The following is a 19,822-nucleotide window of genomic DNA, read 5'->3' as shown; positions in this document are numbered from 1 at the left end:
TTGAGCCTTTCTTCAGTGGGCATTTTAACACCAAATAGCGATGTGCCTTCACTTGTTACTTTCCGCGTTTAAGTACTGTATCAATACACAGTTGTAAAGTATCCTTATTTAAATGTCATACAATTATGTGTAGGATTACCATATATTTGACAATGGTAAGTGTGCAAACCAAAAAAAGAAAAGAAACTGGGTGCATGAAAAACAGAAATTGGTATTTTGGTAACAGCAATAACATAAATAAACATTGCAGAGATATTTGGAACATGAAGAGAGCAAAGTGAGTGAGTGAGTTGGGTTTAACGCCGCTTTTAACATTATTCCAGTTATATCGCAGTGTGTCAGCTTAATGTGGGAAATGTATGGTGCTGACAAACCCGGTATTCGAACCCACAATCATAGGTTTCTGGCGTGCCCAAGGGACGCAACTCTGCACAGAGAATCGCGGCGCCTTAGACGACTGGGCCACCCGTGCCCCCGAAACAGAACATAAATTATCACCCACTTACCTCATTTCACTACCAACTATAGAGCTTATAATAGACCCAACTCTGAAACCATCTGTAAGAGGAGACTAACGGGATTGGATGGTCAGGCTCACTGTCTTGTTTGATGAATGTCATCGTATCCTAATTGCGTGGATCGATGCTCATGATGTCAATCACTGGCTTGTCTGGTCCAGACTCGATTATTTACAGACCGCCGTCATGTAGCTGGAATATTGCTGAGTGCGGCGTTAAACAACAAAAAAAACCCCCAAAAACGTGACCTTGTTGATAAAGCGTCTGACCAGAGAAGCAGAAGTTTGGTGTTTCAATCCAGTGGCCACGTCATACCAAACGACGTTAAAAGATGGCACTTGTTGTTACTGTGCCTTGTGCTCTACATTAAGGGAATAAAACAAGGAATAATTAATGCTATCAGTAGAAATATTCCCGCAAGATATCACACATACGCCTGTGATATTAAGTGAAAACCCGTTAAATCAGACGGTAACGTTCCGAATGAATCGTTCGAACTAACGGATGATAGGTGCCGAGTAATGTTCATCTGTATATATGTGGACTTTCCTGACAGTAATATGGGTTTCCCGATTCAGCAGCTATCATAAACTATCAAACACAATTTGTCAATAGAATAACAAGAAGAAGAACATAATGAAAAGCATATTTATTCTTAATCACTAAGTGAGTAACTGACAAAAATTAAGTGAATCAGTAAAATTTAAAATTGGGTAACAAACACACAAGTAAAATACTCTAAATGACTCCACCATCGAAGCAATCGTCAATTGACTATCCATCAGCTATCATAAACTGTCAAAAAATACAACAGAATAACAACATCATCACTGAGTAACTTACAAGGTTAAATACATTAGTTACATTAGAACTGGGTAACAAAGACACAAATAAAAAATGTAATAAGGTGACTGAACGATTGAAGTATACTCTTGAAAATGATAAATGCAAGTGCAAAGCCAGATTTGTGTGTGTCGGGAAAATACATTTATACGAGGAACTGTACAAGGTATTGAGCCAAAATTGTAGAGAATACACTTGGTTGGTTGGTTTGTTGTTTAACGCCGCACTCAGCAATATTCCAACTATATGACGGCGGTCTGTAAATAATCGAGTCTGGAACAGACAATCCAGTGATTAATATCACGAGCATCCATCCACGCCTTTGGGATCGATGACATGCATCAACCGAGTCATCGAGCCTGACCACCCGATCCCGTTAGTCACCTTTTACGACAAGCACAGTCACCTTTTACGTCAAGCATGGGTTGCTGAAGACCTATTCTACCCCGGATCTTCACGGGTCGAGAACACTTCGTGATTGTAGTCATCTCAGTTATCAGTACAGGAAATGTCCAGGGTGAAGGTCAACTACCATCAATAACGTGTATGTCCCCGGTTGGAATCGATAGTGGCCTGGTATCTGCCCTTGGAAGAGACGAGTATGCGAATCACATCCTGGGGAATGGTAGCCCACTCGGCCTGCAACGCTAAAGCTAACTGCTGCAACGTCTAGGGTTGTTGTTGAAGTCGGCATAGCCGTCTATCCAATTAATCCCACAGGTGCTCTATCGGGTTCAAATCCAGGGATCAGGAGGGCCAGGGGAGAACATAAACGTTGTTGTTGTGTAGCCCTGGCTATGGATCAAACCTGTCCTGCCATGATGAGAGAATGCCGCCCACGTTATGACGCTACCCCCACCAAACCTGTCCACTTCCTGTACGCAGCTTCCGGCGTAACGTTCTCCCCGACGTCTATAGACCCGTGCTCTTCCATCCCCTCGACGGTGGAGAAATCTTGATTCGTCACTGAACCAGACATCTCTTCATTGCAGTTGAGGCCATATCGTGTGTTGACGACACCAATGACAGTGGTGTCGACTGAATATGACACGTCGAACAGGACGTCTTGCTCGTAGACCTGCTGCTCTTAAACGGTACCGTACGGTCTGGTCGGAGATTCTGCGCAGTTCGGGTATTTGGGATGCGGTTGAGGTCGCTGTGGTCGTCCTTTGGCGCAGTCAGATGTAGCGATCTTGAGCGGAGGTGGTTACTCTTGGTCGTCCCGACCTTGGCCGATCACGTGTTGACCCATGTTGTTAAAACCGATCTCATAGCCTTGTTCATTGAAAACCCTGGCTGCAACTGATCTGGATTCCCCTGCCTGCACCAAAGACGTTGTTTCTTTGCACTTCTGTTAATCTTGGCATGTTGTAAAAGTGTCACTGTACGACTGACGCAGATGCTAGGCAATAAAAAATCCTGCATTTTAATAGTGCTGCTGCACTTGCAGGACGTGCAGCTCCATGGCCCTTTTATTAATGCACTGGGTGCGTTTTTCCGAATCGTACGTGTTTCACGACTAATGGTTTGCATGTCCTTGTTATGATCATTTTGATCTAGGAAATTTGTCACTGACACTAAACACATTAAACATCTTCATTTTGCCCCTCTTGGTCCGCTTATTTTGCTTTTATGAACCAAACTATCAATTTTGCGTTTCTTTTTTTGGAGAGTATAATTTATAAACTGACTGAATACAATTCAAATGGAAGTTCGTCATTGGTCTCTATCCCCACCTGATCAGTAATACTCACCTCGTATGTTATACTGTGTGTTATTCCCCGGCTGAATGTAGGATTATAATAATCATCATCCGAATATCATGCCAGCCTTCCCTACTGTGAAGTTAGGATGAACGAATGCAAATAAACGTGGCAAAAACTCTTTCCATTCTAAAGATATCAAACGCAAGTCAATTGTTCACACCAAAAGGTCACAATATGGCATCTCCTATTATATTGTGACTGATGCCTCAAAACACACACAAGATACGTCAAAATATACATCTACCAACCAATCGAATATATTCTTTTTCCCGGTTGTCTCCAGGAGCCTACAAGCTAAAAGTAAAAGTAGTAAAAGTTAGTTTTCTTAGCCCTCACAGTTCATATTAAGCCATATCAGTGAATGATGTTCATCATAGAGATACGCTGATGAAATATATCAGGTTAATGAGAATTGTGAGTGTGAAGAAAGTCCCAAATGCTACCTTGTTACACCTGGTCATTATCAAATCCTTCATGTCTGTCGTCTTGTTTGCTTTCTCCTTATCATCTGATTGGTTTGGAGCCACGCCTTCAATCTCAACCCGTGGTTCAGTTGTCCAAACTTTGCTGTCTGATCCCCAAGCTCGTGGCAGCCATCTTGGACAAACTTTGCCCCTTTGAAGACGAGTGTGAAGTACGAACATGAAGATTGTTACGAGGCACGTGAGCGTGCTGATCAACACAAGCAGTGTGACATAGACACTGAAGAAACACAGGTGGTCGGAGTTCGCTGGTAAGTAGGAGTTGATTAGGGTGAGGAACATGGTATATGACAACAGAATGGAGACACACAGGGACATCTTCTCACCACTTTCCTCGGGCAACAGGAAGACGAAGGTGTTGAGAAAGGACAGGAACACAACGGGCAGGATGTTGTTGAGGATGTAGAACATAGTTCGTCTCTTCAGGACTAAGGTCACTTCTATCCATTCATTACTGGCATTGTAAATCTTGAATTTCTGCAATGCTATTGATGAACTGAGAAGGTGAAATTCTCCGTTTTGGTTGTATTTTTCCAGATTTAAATACGTGTTTGCTACCTGAAGATATTCCTTAGTTACAGGGGCATAGAATGTTTGCAAGTGAAAAGTACATGACTGACGATCGAAAGGAAACTGTTGTATATTCACCTTGCATCCTATGTCAAACCTACCTGTGTAGGAATATATAACTGTACCATCGTTATTGACAAGCACAGAATCCGTTTCATCATAAAGATACCTCAGGTCTGTCACAGAGTCAAGATTCATTATGGTAGGTGACCATACATCCACCAAGGGCATAGCCACTGTATCAGGAATGCCGTCTGTCATGTTCCACACCAAAAGTTGGTCCTGCCAGACCATTATAACCCATGCTTTAAAACTGAGCACTTCCTGTTTTTCATCCAGAGATAATATTGTGGACAATCCCAAACTGACATACACAATCGTGTTGGAACCATCTAATACGGGGCGGATCTTGGGGTCATAGTTCAAGGTGAGATTGGCCAGGAATTCCTTCTCTTTGTAAGAAACAGAGCCAATTGTCAGGTGACAGAGAAGAAGGATAAAGAAACATCTGCAGAAATCAAACATTTCGTAAACTATATCACCGTGGTTAATGTTTTGCAAGAAACAGCACAACCGCAATGAAAACGGCCACACGCAGATATTGAAGATTAGCAATGATTCATGGCGTTATATAGGTATTGTTCGTATCCAAGAGAAACGTGCCAAAGCGAGGATCAATTAGTCATTAACTGACTTGGTGTTCTCCATCACAACTGAAATAGCTTTGTCAATGTTATGTTGCGTCCCCACATTACTGTAATTGTAATTACCAAGTCAATGTTTTGACATAGTATTATAGCATATTAATGTCTGATTTTGATGTTATCCAGTAATTAAGTTAAATCTTTCAAAACTACTCATATAAAGAATGTTCTGAAATATTATGGCTTACCATAATGTTATTTGTAGGATACAACGTCATCAGCATCACATCTTTGAGATGTACTGATTACGTTATAACACATGGAGAATGTCCAATGTTTTCAGTTTGTCCCGTTCATTACAGGAATCATACAGTGTAATTGAGGGTATTGGATTTACGCCGTTTTTAGCCATATTCCAGCCAAGACACAACATTGGACACCTGAAATTGACTTCTTGCATTTGTGTTTTCTTCAGGTTATCACAATGGCAGGGTACTTCCTTTGAAAAAGGGAGACCCCGAGTAGCGAAAAGAGCACTCCATTTTCACATGCCATTTAGATGCTACAACTACTGAACAACACAAGTGCCACAGTAACGTTTGCATAGTAAAAAAAATAACATCCTTTTATGACCGATAAAATAGCAGAGAACATTTACTCCAAGTCTAGTGTAATGAACCTCCGGTAGAATAAAATGAAAGGGCTCAAGTTGACTTGTCAGTATTCACACGAAATAATTCATGATGTTAGAAGTGAAAGGGTTGCTAAATGATTAAAATACAGAATATACTGGCTCCGAAAGCGATGGATTTCAGTGTGGATGGTATGATTGCATGGAAGAAATTCAAGCAAGAGGATCTGGCAACCTGACAATGGACCGCAAACAGCGCTGCTCACTCTGATTGGCGATGAAGGTTGGTTGGTTATTTGTTGTTTAACACCGCACTCGGCAATATTCCAGCTATTTGACGACAGTCTGTAAAATATCGCGTCTGGACATGACAATCCAGTGAATGACATCATGAGCATCAATCCACTCAATGGGGAAAGGATGACATGCATCAACCATGTCAGCGAGCCTGACCATCCGATCCCGTTAGTCGCCTCATATGACAAGTAATATAAACCTGAAATTAAAATAGGCAGTTAGATAATTAAAGGGAAGTTAAATCATTAAGTCATGAATTGTAATATGTATTTGGATAATTAAGAGGAAGTTAAATCAGTAAGTCATAGAAATAAGTGGGAATGTATACCAGATATCATGACAAGCATTGGCAACATTCTTGAGTAGGTACCATCCTTGAGTAGATATACAGCCCTTCGAGGTGAGAGCAGCACTACGCCACGAGAGCAGGGGGGTCTATCAGGTATCAAGGTAATAAGGTTAAAAATAACATCCGAGATACCAGAAATAGAGGAATAATAATAAGAGACCAACCAACAGATAAAACATATATGGTATTAGGGAAGAGAGTTCATATTCCTGGAAATCGTCTAACGAAAGACCTAATAAGGATTCTGGTAAGGAACTACGGGTAGGTTGGAATGGTCTGTTGAAGGGGTTCTGGTTGCAGACCAATGATAAACGAAAAAATGAGAACTCTTGTGATGTAGGAACCGGGTTTTAGGGGAATGTCAGGCCCCAGGTCGGGGTTCTGGTGTGCGCCCACTCTTGGCTGACAGTCACTAAACAATCTTAAGCCACCAGCATTTTGACTGGGACTGAAGCCTTGCGGCCGGAGTCTCTTGATTGAGTGACAAATAGTGGGTTGACCGGCAACACAAAGTGAATAAAAGCTGTTGAACGAAGAACATCCTTTGTGATTGCTGAGGGAATTACGGTAAATTAAGATCCAAGGTCCCTTGGGTACCATTGTACCTCTCGCTCATCCCAAGTCATCAGGACCGAAGTACGAGGGTAATACCGTCGTTCAGGAAAAGGTACGCAAAGTACCTTCCAATTACGGCTATATAGCATCATAAAACGACTTGATCAATTCTATACCGGGTCATCTTGCTTAACATTGATACTATTTTTTAGTAACAAGAAATAAGTGCTATGGGCATACAGTCTACGATTGTGGCTTCGCTCATGAAAACTCAGGATGGCCTTATTGCGGCCGAGACTTTTTATGAAGGAAGAGATTTGTTATCAAGCAGATGTAGGCTGAATTGTTTATTTACCCGAAATTATGGGATGTGTCCTCCCCCTCCCCGTAGAAATTAAATGGTCCACACTTAAAATGATTTCAAACATGTAAATATACAGAGTTGCGGAATACATACCTCTTGAAAAAGTCGAGTAGATGACAACATTTCTTTTCTTTCTCTTGTACTGTACCACTTACCATTTGAGCCTTTCTGCAGTGGGCATTTTAACACAAAATAGCGATATGCCTTCACTTGTTACTTTCCGCGTTTAAGTACTGTATCAATACACAGTTGTAAAGTATCCTTTGTTAAATGTCATACAATTATGTGTTAAATTACCATGCATTTGACAATGGTAAGTGTGCAAACCAAGAACGGAAAAGAAACTGGGTGCATGGAAAACAGAAATTGGTATTTTGGTAACAGCAATAACATAAATATTCATGGCAGAGAAATTTGGAACATGAAGAGAACATAGTGACTGAGTGAGTGAGTTCGGTTTAACGCCGCTTTTAACATTATTCCAGTTATATCACAGCGTGTCAGCTTAATGTGGGAGACGTTTACCACTTCGGTGAAACCAACGACCACGGGTATGGTGCTGACAAACCCGGTATTCGAACCCACAATCATAGGTTTCTGGCGTGCCCAAGGGACGCAACTCTGCACAGAGAATCGGGGCGCCTTAGACGACTGGGCCACCCGTGCCCCCGAAAGAGAACATAAGTTATCACCCACTTACCTCATTTCACTACCAACTATAGAGCTTATAATAGACCCAACTCTGAAACCATCTGTAAGAGGAGACTAACGGGATTGGGTGGTCAGGCTCACTGTCTTGTTTGATGCATGCCATCGTATCCTAATTGCGTGGATCGATGCTCATGATGTCAATAAACTGGATTGTCTGGTCCAGACTCGATTATTTACAGACCGCCGTCATTTAGCTGGAATATTGCTGAGTGTGGCGTTAAACAACAAACAAACAAACAAAACGTGACCTTGTTGATAAAGCCTCTGACCAGAGAAGCAGAAGTTTGGTGTTTCAATCCAGTGGCCACGTCATACCAAACGACGTTAAAAGATGGCACTTGTTGTTACTGTGCCTTGTGCTCTACATTAAGGGAATAAAACAAGGAATAATTAATGCTACCAGTAGAAATATTCCCGCAAGATATCACACATACGCCTGTGATATTAAGTGAAAACCCGTTAAATCAGACGGTAACGTTCCGAATGAATCGTTCAAACTAACAGATGATAGGTGCCGAGTAATGTTCATCTGTATATATTGTGTAGCCCTGGCTATGGACCAAAACCTGTCCTGCCATGATGAGAGAATGCCGACCACATTACGACGCTACCCCCACCAAACCTGTCCACTTCCTGTACGCTCTTCCATCCCCTCGACGGTGGAGAACAGAACGTCTTCCTCGTAGACCTGCTGCTCTTAAACGGTACCGTACGGTCTGGTCGGAGATTCTGCGCAGTTCGGGTATTTGGGATGCGGTTGAGGTCGCTGTGGTCGTCCTTTGGCGCAGTCAGATGTAGCGATCTTGAGCGGGGGTGGTTACTCTTGGTCGTCCCGACCTTGGCCGATCACGTGTTGACCCATGCTGTTAAAACCGATCTCATAGCCTTGTTCATTGAAAACCCTGGCTGCAACTGATCTGGATTCCCCTGCCTGCACCAAAGACGTTGTTTCTTTGCACTTCTGTTAATCTTGGCATGTTGTAAAAGTGTCACTGTACGACTGACGCAGATGCTAGGCAATAAAAAATCCTGCATTTTAATAGTGCTGCTGCACTTGCAGGACGTGCAGCTCCATGGCCCTTTTATTAATGCACTGGGTGCGTTTTTTCCGAATCGTACGTGTTTCACGACTAATGGTTTGCATGTCCTTGTTATGATCATTTTGATCTAGGAAATTTGTCACTGACACTAAACACATTAAACATCTTCATTTTGCCCCTCTTGGTCCGCTAATTTTGCTTTTATGACCCAAACTATCAATTTTGCGTTTCTTTTTTTGGAGAGTATAATTTATAAACTGACTGAATACAATTCAAATGGAAGTTCGTCATTGGTCTCTATCCCCACCTGATCAGTAATACTTACCTCGTATGTTATACTGTGTGTTATTCCCCGGCTGAATTATAGGATTATAATAATCATCATCCGAATATCATGCCAGCCTTCCCTACTGTGAAGTTAGGATGAACGAATGCAAATAAACGTGGCAAAAACTCTTTCCATTTTAAAGATATCAAACGCAAGTCAATTGTTCACACCAAAAGGTCACGATATGGCATCTCCTATTATATTTGTGACTGATGCCTCAAAACACACACAAGATATGTCAAAATATACATCTATCAACCAATCGAATATATTCGTTTTCCCGGTTGTCTCTAGGAGCCTACAAGCTAAAAGTAAAAGTAGTAAAAGTTAGTTTTCTTAGCCCTCACAGTTCATATTAAGCCATATCAGTGAATGATGTTCTTCATAGAGATACGCTGATGAAATATATCAGGTTAATGAGAATTGTGAGTGTGAAGAACGTCCCAAATGCTGCCTTGTTACACCTGGTCATTATCAAATCCTTCATGTCTGTCGTCTTGTTTGCTTTCTCCTTAACATCTGATTGGTTTGGAGCCACGCCTTCAATCTCAACCCGTGGTTCAGTGGTCCCAACTTTGCTGTCTGATCCCCAAGCTAGTGGCAGCCATCTTGGACAAACTTTGCCCCTTTGAAGACGAGTGTGAAGTACGAACATGAAGATTGTGACAAGGCACGTGAGCGTACTGATTAACACGAGCAGGGTGACATAGACACTAAAGAAACACAGGTGGTCGGAGTTCGCTGGTAGGTAGGAGTTGATGAGGGTGAGGAACATGGCATATGACAACAGGATGGAGACACACATGGATATCTTCTCTCCGCTCTCCTCGGGCAACAGGGAGGCGAATGTGTTGAGAAAGGAAAGGAACACAAGAGGCAGGATGTTGTTGAGGATGTAGAACATAGTTCGTCTCTTCAGGACTAAGGTCACTTCAATCCAGTCACTGCTCACACCGAGAGTCTTGTATTCCCGTAGTGCCATTGATGCACTGAGAAGGTGAAATTCTCCGCTTTCCTTATATGTTTCTAGATTTAAATGCTTGTCTTGTACTTGAAGATATTCCTTAGTTACAGGGGCATAGAATGTTTGCAAGTGAAAAGTACATGACTGACGATCAAAAGGAAACTGTTGGATATTCACCTTGCATCCAATGTCAAACCTACCTGTGTAGGAATACATAACTGTTCCATCCCGAAAGACAAGCACAGTATCCGTATTATCTTTCAAATACCTCAAGTTTGTCACAGAGTTAAGATTCATAATGGTTGGTGACCATACATCAACCAAGGGTATAGCCACTGTATCGGGAATGCCATCTGTCATGTTCCACACCAAAAGTTGGTCCTTCCATGTCATTAAAACCCATGCTTTAAAGCTGAGCACTTCCTGTTTTTCATCCAGAGATAAAATTGTGGACAATCCCATTGTGATACCCACCGTCGTATTGGAACCATCTAACACGGGACGGATCTTGGGGTCATAGTTCAAGGTGAGATTGTCCAGAAAATCTTTCTCTTTGTAAGAAACAGAGCCAATTGTCAGGTGACAGAGAAGAAGGATAAGGACACATCTGTGCAAGTCAAACATTTCCAAGACTATGTCAGTGTGGTTAACGTCGAATAAGAAACAGCACAACTGCAATGGAAACGGCCACACGCTGAGACTCAATATTAGAAATGATGTATAGTATTACAAAGGTATTGTTCGTATCCAAGAGAAACCGTTTAGTCATTATCTGAATTTCACAATCACCATCTGAATAGCTTTGTCAATATGATGCTGCGCCCCAACATAACACTTGAATGTCATTACACTATCGATGTTCGGACATTGTATATGTAAATAAAAGCAACAAAACTTCTGTGCTTAAAGCAGAGTGGTTTGTACGATTGTAAGACATGAATACAATCACGTTATGTTATAATTATGTCATCTTATTGCATGGAACACATTTGTTAACGCTTTGAATATTCATGTGAGTGTATGTTGAACCATCATTGTTATTTGCTAAAGCAATAATGAATTTAGCTTTTACAAAACTACTTCTAATAACCATGTTTAATCGTATATGTTAGGAGTGAGTGAGTGAACATTTGAAAAACCTGCCAACAAATGACAGTAAAATAACTAGACTTCTCACAGAAAAAGATATCAAACTAGTATGGAATCATAAAAAAAGGATGGCACTATACGTTACAATACAAGATAAAAACGGGCTCTAGATCGCCAGCAACTGAAGGTAGACCACCATTCTGAGGACCATGGGGTTTTGGTTTGGTTTGTTTGTTGTTTTACGCCGCACTCAGCAATATTCCAGCTATATGACGGCGGTCTGTAAATAATCGAGTCTGGACCAGACAATCCAGTGATTTACATCATGAACATCGATCCACGCAATTGGGATCGATAACATGCATCAACCAAGTCAGCGAGCCTGACCACCCGATCCCGTTAGTCGCCTTTTACGGCAAGCATGGGTTGCTGAAGACCTATTCTACCCCGGATCTTCACGGGTCGGGGGGACCATGGGGACTTACAGTACCTTTGCAACCTGCATGGAACCCAGCAGGATTTACATCATTCGTTCAGCACCTGGCGATTGTACGCAAAGTTAGCAACAAATAAAATTACAAATATTCTACGTTTAAAGGAGTAATAAGCAGAAATATTCTTTGAATGACATGGACTTACGATATCCTCTCAGGGGGACAATTATTTTTCACTACGTCAACCCCCTTTTGAGGATACAGTCAGTAACAAACTCAGATATAAATTCATTCTACCAATTTTAAAAGATCATTTATTTTATACAAGACATTATCAAAAATTATTATACAATTCTATTTCTTTTAAAAACCCAATAATTAAAAGAGAAGTAATATTATTAAAAAGATCTTTGAGAGATGATGATGTGAAATAGTTATCCCTTGTGATGGCAAAATCAATACAGTCAAGCAGGACATGCTTGACCGTGATTTTCTCTCATCACAAGGGATACAAAATGGACGATCTGCACCTTTCAATAAATATTCGTGAGTATATCTACTATAGCCAATACGACATAGTCGTAAAATTACCTCTTCAAGTCTGGACTGACAACCCAAGTAGGTGTAACCGATATTTGGTTTAATTTCATGTAATTTGTTGATACCTACTTGGGTGTCCCATTTCTGTTGCATAAGATCTCGGATGTAGCATCAATACATTTTTGGTATTGAGCCAAAATGTTGTAGAGAGAACACTTGTTTGGTTGGTTTGTTGTTTAACGCCGCACTCAGCAATATTCCAACTATATGACGGCGGTCTGTAAATAATCGAGTCTGGAACAGACAATCCAGTGATTAATATCACAAGCATCCATCCACGCATTTGGGATCGATGACATGCATCGACCAAGTCAGCGAGCCTGGCAACCCGATCCCGTTAGTCGCCTTTTACGTCAAGCACAGTCACCTTTTACGTCAAGCAAGGGTTGCTGAAGACCTATTCTAGCCCGGATCTTCACGGGTCGAGAACACTTCGTGATTGTAGTCATCTCAGTTATCGGTACAGGAAATGTCCAGGGTGAAGGTCAGCTACCATCAATAACGTGTATGTCCCCCGTTGGAATCTATAGTGGCCTGGCATCTGCCCATGGAAGAGACAAGTATGCGAATCACATCCTTGGGAATAGTAGCCCACTCGGCCTGCAACGCTAAAGCTAACTGCTGCAACGTCTAGGGTTGTTGTTGAAGTCGGCATAGCCGTCTATCCAATTAATCCCACAGGTGCTCTATCGGGTTCAAATCCAGGGATCAGGAGGGCCAGGGGAGAACATAAACGTTGTTGTTGTGTAGCCCTGGCTATGGATCAAACCTGTCCTGCCATGATGAGAGAATGCCGCCCACGTTATGACGCTACCCCCACCAAACCTGTCCACTTCCTGTACGCAGCTTCCGGCGTAACGTTCTCCCCGACGTCTATAGACCCGTGCTCTTCCATCCCCTCGACGGTGGAGAAATCTTGATTCGTCACTGAACCAGACATCTCTCCATTGCAGTTGAGGCCATATCGTGTGTTGACGACACCAATGCAGTCGTTGTTGACAGTGGTGTCGACTGAATATGACACGTCGAACAGGACGTCTTGCTCGTAGACCTGCTGCTCTTAAACGGTACCGTAAGGTCTGGTCGGAGATTCTGCGCAGTTCGGGTATTTGGGATGCGGTTGAGGTCGCTGTGGTCGTCCTTTAGCGCAGTCAGATGTAACGATCTTGAGCGGGGGTGGTTACTCTTGGTCGTCCCGACCTTGGCCGATCACGTGTTGACCCATGTTGTTAAAACCGATCTCATAGCCTTGTTCATTGAAAACCCTGGCTGCAACTGATCTGGATTCCCCTGCCTGCACCAAAGACGTTGTTTCTTTGCACTTCTGTTAATCTTGGCATGTTGTAAAAGTGTCACTGTACGACTGACGCAGATGCTAGGCAATAAATAATCCTGCATTTTAATAGTGCTGCTGCACTTGCAGGACGTGCAGCTCCATGGCCCTTTTATTAATGCACTGGGTGCGTTTTTCCGAATCGTACGTGTTTCACGACTAATGGTTTGCATGTCCTTGTTATGATCATTTTGATCTAGGAAATTTGTCACTGACACTAAACACATTAAACATCTTCATTTTGCCCCTCTTGGTCCGCTTATTTTGCTTTTATGACCCAAACTATCAATTTTGCGTTTCTTTTTTTGGAGAGTATAATTTATAAACTGACTGAATACAGTTCAAATGGAAGTTCGTCATTGGTCTCTATCCCCACCTGATCAGTAATACTTACCTCGTATGTTATACTGTGTGTTATTCCCCGGCTGAATGTAGGATTATAATAATCATCACCCGAATATCATGCCAGCCTTCCCTACTGTGAAGTTAGGATGAACGAATGCAAATAAACGTGGCAAAAACTCTTTCCATTCTAAAGATATCAAACACAAGTCAATTGTTCACACCAAAAGGTCACAATATGGCATCTCCTATTATATTGTGACTGATGCCCCAAAACACACACAAGATATGTCAAAATATACATCTACCAACCAATCGAATATATTCTTTTTCCCGGTTGTCTCCAGGAGCCTACAAGCTAAAAGTAAAAGTAGTAAAAGTTAGTTTTCTTAGCCCTCACAGTTCATATTAAGCCATATCAGTGAATGATGTTCTTCATAGAGATACGCTGATGAAATATATCAGGTTAATGAGAATTGTGAGTGTGAAGAAAGTCCCAAATGCTACCTTGTTACACCTGGTCATTATCAAATCCTTCATGTCTGTCGTCTTGTTTGCTTTCTCCTTATCATCTGATTGGTTTGGAGCCACGCCTTCAATCTCAACCCGTGGTTCAGTGGTCCCAACTTTGCTGTCTGATCCCCAAGCTAGTGGCAGCCATCTTGGACAAACTTTGCCCCTTTGAAGACGAGTGTTAAGTACGAACATGAAGATTGTGACAAGGCACGTGAGCGTACTGATTAACACGAGCAGGGTGACATAGACACTAAAGAAACACAGGTGGTCGGAGTTTGCTGGTAGGTAGGAGTTGATGAGGGTGAGGAACATGGCATATGACAACAGGATGGAGACACACAAGGATATCTTCTCTCCGCTCTCCTCGGGCAACAGGAAGGCAAAGGTGTTGAGAAAAGACAGGAACACAACAGGCAGGATGTTGTTTAGGATGTAGAACATAGTTCGTCTCTGCAGGACTAAGGTCACTTCAATCCAGTCACTGCTCACACCGAGAGTCTTGTATTCCCGTAGTGCCATTGATGCACTGAGAAGGTGAAATTCTCCGCTTTCCTTATATGTTTCTAGATTTAAATGCCTGTCTTGTACTTGAAGATATTCCTTAGTTACAGGGGCATAGAATGTTTGCAAGTGAAAAGTACATGACTGAGGATCAAAAGGAAACTGTTGGATATTCACCTTGCATCCAATGTCAAACCTACCTGTGTAGGAATACATAACTGTTCCATCCCGAAAGACAAGCACAGTATCCGTATTATCTTTCAAATACCTCAAGTTTGTCACAGAGTTAAGATTCATAATGGTTGGTGACCATACATCAACCAAGGGTATAGCCACTGTATCGGGAATGCCATCTGTCATGTTCCACACCAAAAGTTGGTCCTTCCATGTCATTAAAACCCATGCTTTAAAGCTGAGCACTTCCTGTTTTTCATCCAGAGATAAAATTGTGGACAATCCCATTGTGATACCCACCATCGTATTGGAACCATCTAACACGGGACGGATCTTGGGGTCATAGTTCAAGGTGAGATTGTCCAGAAAATCTTTCTCTTTGTAAGAAACAGAGCCAATTGTCAGGTGACAGAGAAGAAGGATAAGGACACATCTGTGCAAGTCAAACATTTCCAAGACTATGTCAGTGTGGTTAACGTCGAATAAGAAACAGCACAACTGCAATGGAAACGGCCACACGCTGAGACTCAATATTAGAAATGATGTATAGTATTACAAAGGTATTGTTCGTATCCAAGAGAAACCGTTTAGTCATTATCTGAATTTCACAATCACCATCTGAATAGCTTTGTCAATATGATGCTGCGCCCCAACATAACACTTGAATGTCATTACACTATCGATGTTCGGACATTGTATATGTAAATAAAAGCAACAAAACTTCTGTGCTTAAAGCAGAGTGGTTTGTACGATTGTAAGACATGAATACAATCACGTTATGTTATAATTATGTCATCTTATTGCATGGAACACATTTGTTAACGCTTTGAATATTCATGTGAGTGTATGTTGAACCATCATTGTTATTTGCTAAAGCAATAATGAATTTAGCTTTTACAAAACTACTTCTAATAACCATGTTTAATCGTATATGTTAGGAGTGAGTGAGTGAACATTTGAAAAACCTGCCAACAAATGACAGTAAAATAACTAGACTTCTCACAGAAAAAGATATCAAACTAGTATGGAATCATAAAAAAAGGATGGCACTATACGTTACAATACAAGATAAAAACGGGCTCTAGATCGCCAGCAACTGAAGGTAGACCACCATTCTGAGGACCATGGGGTTTTGGTTTGGTTTGGTTGTTGTTTTACGCCGCACTCAGCAATATTCCAGCTATATGACGGCGATCTGTAAATAATCGAGTCTGGACCAGACAATCCAGTGATTTACATCATGAACATCGATCCACGCAATTGGGATCGATAACATGCATCAACCAAGTCAGCGAGCCTGACCACCCGATCCCGTTAGTCGCCTTTTACGGCAAGCATGGGTTGCTGAAGACCTATTCTACCCCGGATCTTCACGGGTCGGGGGGACCATGGGGACTTACAGTACCTTTGCAACCTGCATGGAACCCAGCAGGATTTACATCATTCGTTCAGCACCTGGCGATTGTACGCAAAGTTAGCAACAAATAAAATTACAAATATTCTACGTTTAAAGGAGTAATAAGCAGAAATATTCTTTGAATGACATGGACTTACGATATCCTCTCAGGGGGACAATTATTTTTCACTACGTCAACCCCCTTTTGAGGATACAGTCAGTAACAAACTCAGATATAAATTCATTCTACCAATTTTAAAAGATCATTTATTTTATACAAGACATTATCAAAAATTATTATACAATTCTATTTCTTTTAAAAACCCAATAATTAAAAGAGAAGTAATATTATTAAAAAGATCTTTGAGAGATGATGATGTGAAATAGTTATCCCTTGTGATGGCAAAATCAATACAGTCAAGCAGGACATGCTTGACCGTGATTTTCTCTCATCACAAGGGATACAAAATGGACGATCTGCACCTTTCAATAAATATTCGTGAGTATATCTACTATAGCCAATACGACATAGTCGTAAAATTACCTCTTCAAGTCTGGACTGACAACCCAAGTAGGTGTAACCGATATTTGGTTTAATTTCATGTAATTTGTTGATACCTACTTGGGTGTCCCATTTCTGTTGCATAAGATCTCGGATGTAGCATCTGATCACAGGTTTATAATCACTGTATGGAATTAAAAGTGGTGTCACGGATGTGTAAAGAGGTGCTTTTGCAGACGCATCGATCATTGTGTTACCAATGACTCCAACATGGCTGGGTAACCAACGAAAGACGATGTCGTATTGGCCAGTAGCAAGATCATTTTATAATTCAAGGATTTTGATTAAAAGTGGATGTTTGCAAGACTGATTTTGTATTGTCTGAAGACAGGATAAAGAATCTGAAACTATAATAAATTGTTTATGTTTCGATTGTTTACAAATGTACTCTAGTGTTGTTGATATAGTATGTGATTCAGCTGTAAAAATGGAACAATTATCCGGTAGTCTTGACGAAATAGTCCTGGATCCAATGAAGGTGGCACTGGCAACTGCGTCACCATCCTTGGATCCATCTGTAAATATAGATTTGTAAGCATCATATGTGCTTCGTAATTCATTGTATTGTTGTTGATAAATTAGTTGATTTGTATCAGATTTCTTTAGTTTAATTAATGTTGTATCCACCACTGGCTTTACCAACTGCCATGGTGGTGAAGACAGGAGTTTGGCTGGGGCTATATTTTCAAGATTAATTTGAGAAGCAGAAATATGAGATTGTATTCTGATTCCTAGGGGTGAAGTAAGAGATGTATTTTTGTTCTTTATATGGAGGATTAAAAACACATTCGTAGGCTGGATTAGAATGATCAGAATGCAGCTTAGAAATATACTGTAAAGATGATTTAATGCAACGTTGTTTTTAGCGATGGGTCATCAGCTTCCACATACAGGCTATTAAGAGGGAATGTTCTGAAGGCTCCGAGGCAAAGCCTGATGAATACTATCTAATACTTTTAAATTACTTTTACAGAGTCCCCCATAGATGATGAAGCCATAATCCAGTTTAGAGCGTATAAGTGAGTGCCCTGTACACTTTGAACTTGAAACGACTTTCAGAAGGTCAAGTGCCTTCAGGCATTTATTTTTCAAATGTTTTATGTGTGGTAAAAAGGTTAAATGGAGATAAACAATAATACCCAAGAACCTCTTTTACACCTTTAATAGGAGTGCTTTCTAAAACCAAATCAGGGTCTTTATGAGGTTTGTATTTTCTGCAAAATTGTATACAATTATATATCGTCGTCAGTATCAGATCACAGCGTTTTAATCATCAGTGATTGTATAGCAGAGCGATTTTGCATCAAGTATTAAAGGTTTCGTTGTATTATCAGAAACATCCTTACTTATTGGTGTCATTGGGTAATGGGGTTGTTTGTTTCGTGGTGGCCTGAGGGACACAGTCGTCTAAGGCGCCGGTATTCGCTGTGTCGAGTTGCTTTCCATGGACACGCCAGAAATATATGACCGTGGGTTTGAATCATGGATTAGGTTTCTAGGTCTGTCAGCATCATCCCCATGTTCGTGGACTTCACCAAAGTGGTAAACGTCTTTGACCATTACCACAGCAGGCATTTTCCCCATATTATGCTGACACACAGTTATATAACACAAATTCTGTTAAAGTAGCGTCACAACTCACTTAATTGTTTCTTGAAACTGAAATATAAAGTATAAAGGTCTGAAGCAATATAAAAATGTTGTTGTGTTGGTGGTAGTGTTTTTCAGTTGTTTTGCAGTTTGGTTGTAATGTCAGCTATGTTGACATTCAGGTCTAGTACATTCGTGAGGTATTTCAACTCGTATTTTTTATCGCCTTCTTAAACTTATTCTGGTTTAGTAAAACTAAATATTGGCTCGTTCTGGATTAGGTGTTAAAGGTGTTTATCATATGACTGTTTTCTTTTTAGCTTGGTGAAACTCATTAAGTGACCATGTAGCCTCTTTGAACTGCATGTCACAGGAGGAAAGGTTAGTTTTCATTTTGGAGATTAAATTGTATTTTATAAAAGCGACTAAATCCTTTCCATATTCATAAGAAAAAATTCTGTCAAAAACATAGTCGACTGTGAGAGAATCCGACTAATAGTATGTGGTGTACATGTGTTCATGAATCACTATGAATTTGTGAGGATACCAGTTGTTCGCGAAAAGGTAAGCATACTGTTGTCGCTGGCAACCGTCACAAACACCTGAAAAGGCAAGTCAATTGTTCACCGGAAAAACAAAACGCGAAGATTTGCTACAAATGAAAATAAGGAATTGCATCGGACATATGTTTTCATCGATGCGTTAAATTTGCGTGCACCATACCAATTTTTTTAAAAGCTTTCTGAGGCCTTGAATGGTGTAACCTTGATAAAACAACTTCTGAGCAAGAGTTGTATGACGATCTTTGAAATCTTATTAGAAAGAGCATGCTCGATTGTATCTCAAAAGTATCTTCAAAAGTCGTGAAGATCCTGGGTAGAATAGGTCTTCAGTAACCTATGCTTGCCGTGAAAGGCGACTAACAGGATCGGGTGGTCAGGCTCGCTGAATTGGTTGATGAATGTCATCGTATCCCAATTGCGTAGATCGATGCTCTTGATGTCAATCACTGGATTGTCTGGTACAGACTCGATTATTTACAGACCGCCGTCATATAGCTGGAATATTGCTGAGTGCGGCGTTAAACAACAAACAAACCAAAACAAACTAGATTTATTGTTATTGTTATATGCAGAAGACCCTTTGATGACAGTTATTGGTATAATATAGAAATGCAATGTTCTCAAAGAAATTAGGATTAGATAGGGCTTACAAATTAATGT

At 40.9% G+C, this 19,822-nt stretch overlaps 3 protein-coding genes across 3 annotated transcripts; all 3 read right to left on the bottom strand.

Annotated features, from left to right (window-relative positions):
- Window positions 1–3,498: 3,498 nt before the first annotated feature.
- On the bottom strand, window positions 3,499–4,020 carry LOC139446249 (neuronal acetylcholine receptor subunit alpha-6-like). The gene has a single exon (XM_071227601.1). It carries the CDS (start codon window positions 4,018–4,020, stop codon window positions 3,499–3,501), a length of 522 nt encoding a protein of 173 aa, XP_071083702.1.
- A 5,460-nt stretch (window positions 4,021–9,480) lies between these two features.
- LOC139446248 (neuronal acetylcholine receptor subunit alpha-6-like) lies at window positions 9,481–10,080 on the bottom strand. The gene has a single exon (XM_071227600.1). It carries the CDS (start codon window positions 10,078–10,080, stop codon window positions 9,481–9,483), a length of 600 nt encoding a protein of 199 aa, XP_071083701.1.
- A 4,215-nt stretch (window positions 10,081–14,295) lies between these two features.
- LOC139446247 (neuronal acetylcholine receptor subunit alpha-6-like) lies at window positions 14,296–14,895 on the bottom strand. The gene has a single exon (XM_071227598.1). The coding sequence runs from the start codon at window positions 14,893–14,895 to the stop codon at window positions 14,296–14,298; it is 600 nt and encodes a 199-aa protein (XP_071083699.1).
- Between the last annotated feature and the right edge of the window lie 4,927 nt (window positions 14,896–19,822).

This window comes from Haliotis cracherodii, unplaced genomic scaffold (assembly GCF_022045235.1).
Source record: "Haliotis cracherodii isolate W230 unplaced genomic scaffold, xgHalCrac1.p SCAF_6, whole genome shotgun sequence".
Taxonomy (NCBI): domain Eukaryota; kingdom Metazoa; phylum Mollusca; class Gastropoda; order Lepetellida; family Haliotidae; genus Haliotis; species Haliotis cracherodii.
Note: the sequence above shows the minus strand (reverse complement) of the source record. Positions and strands in the feature narration are given on the sequence as shown.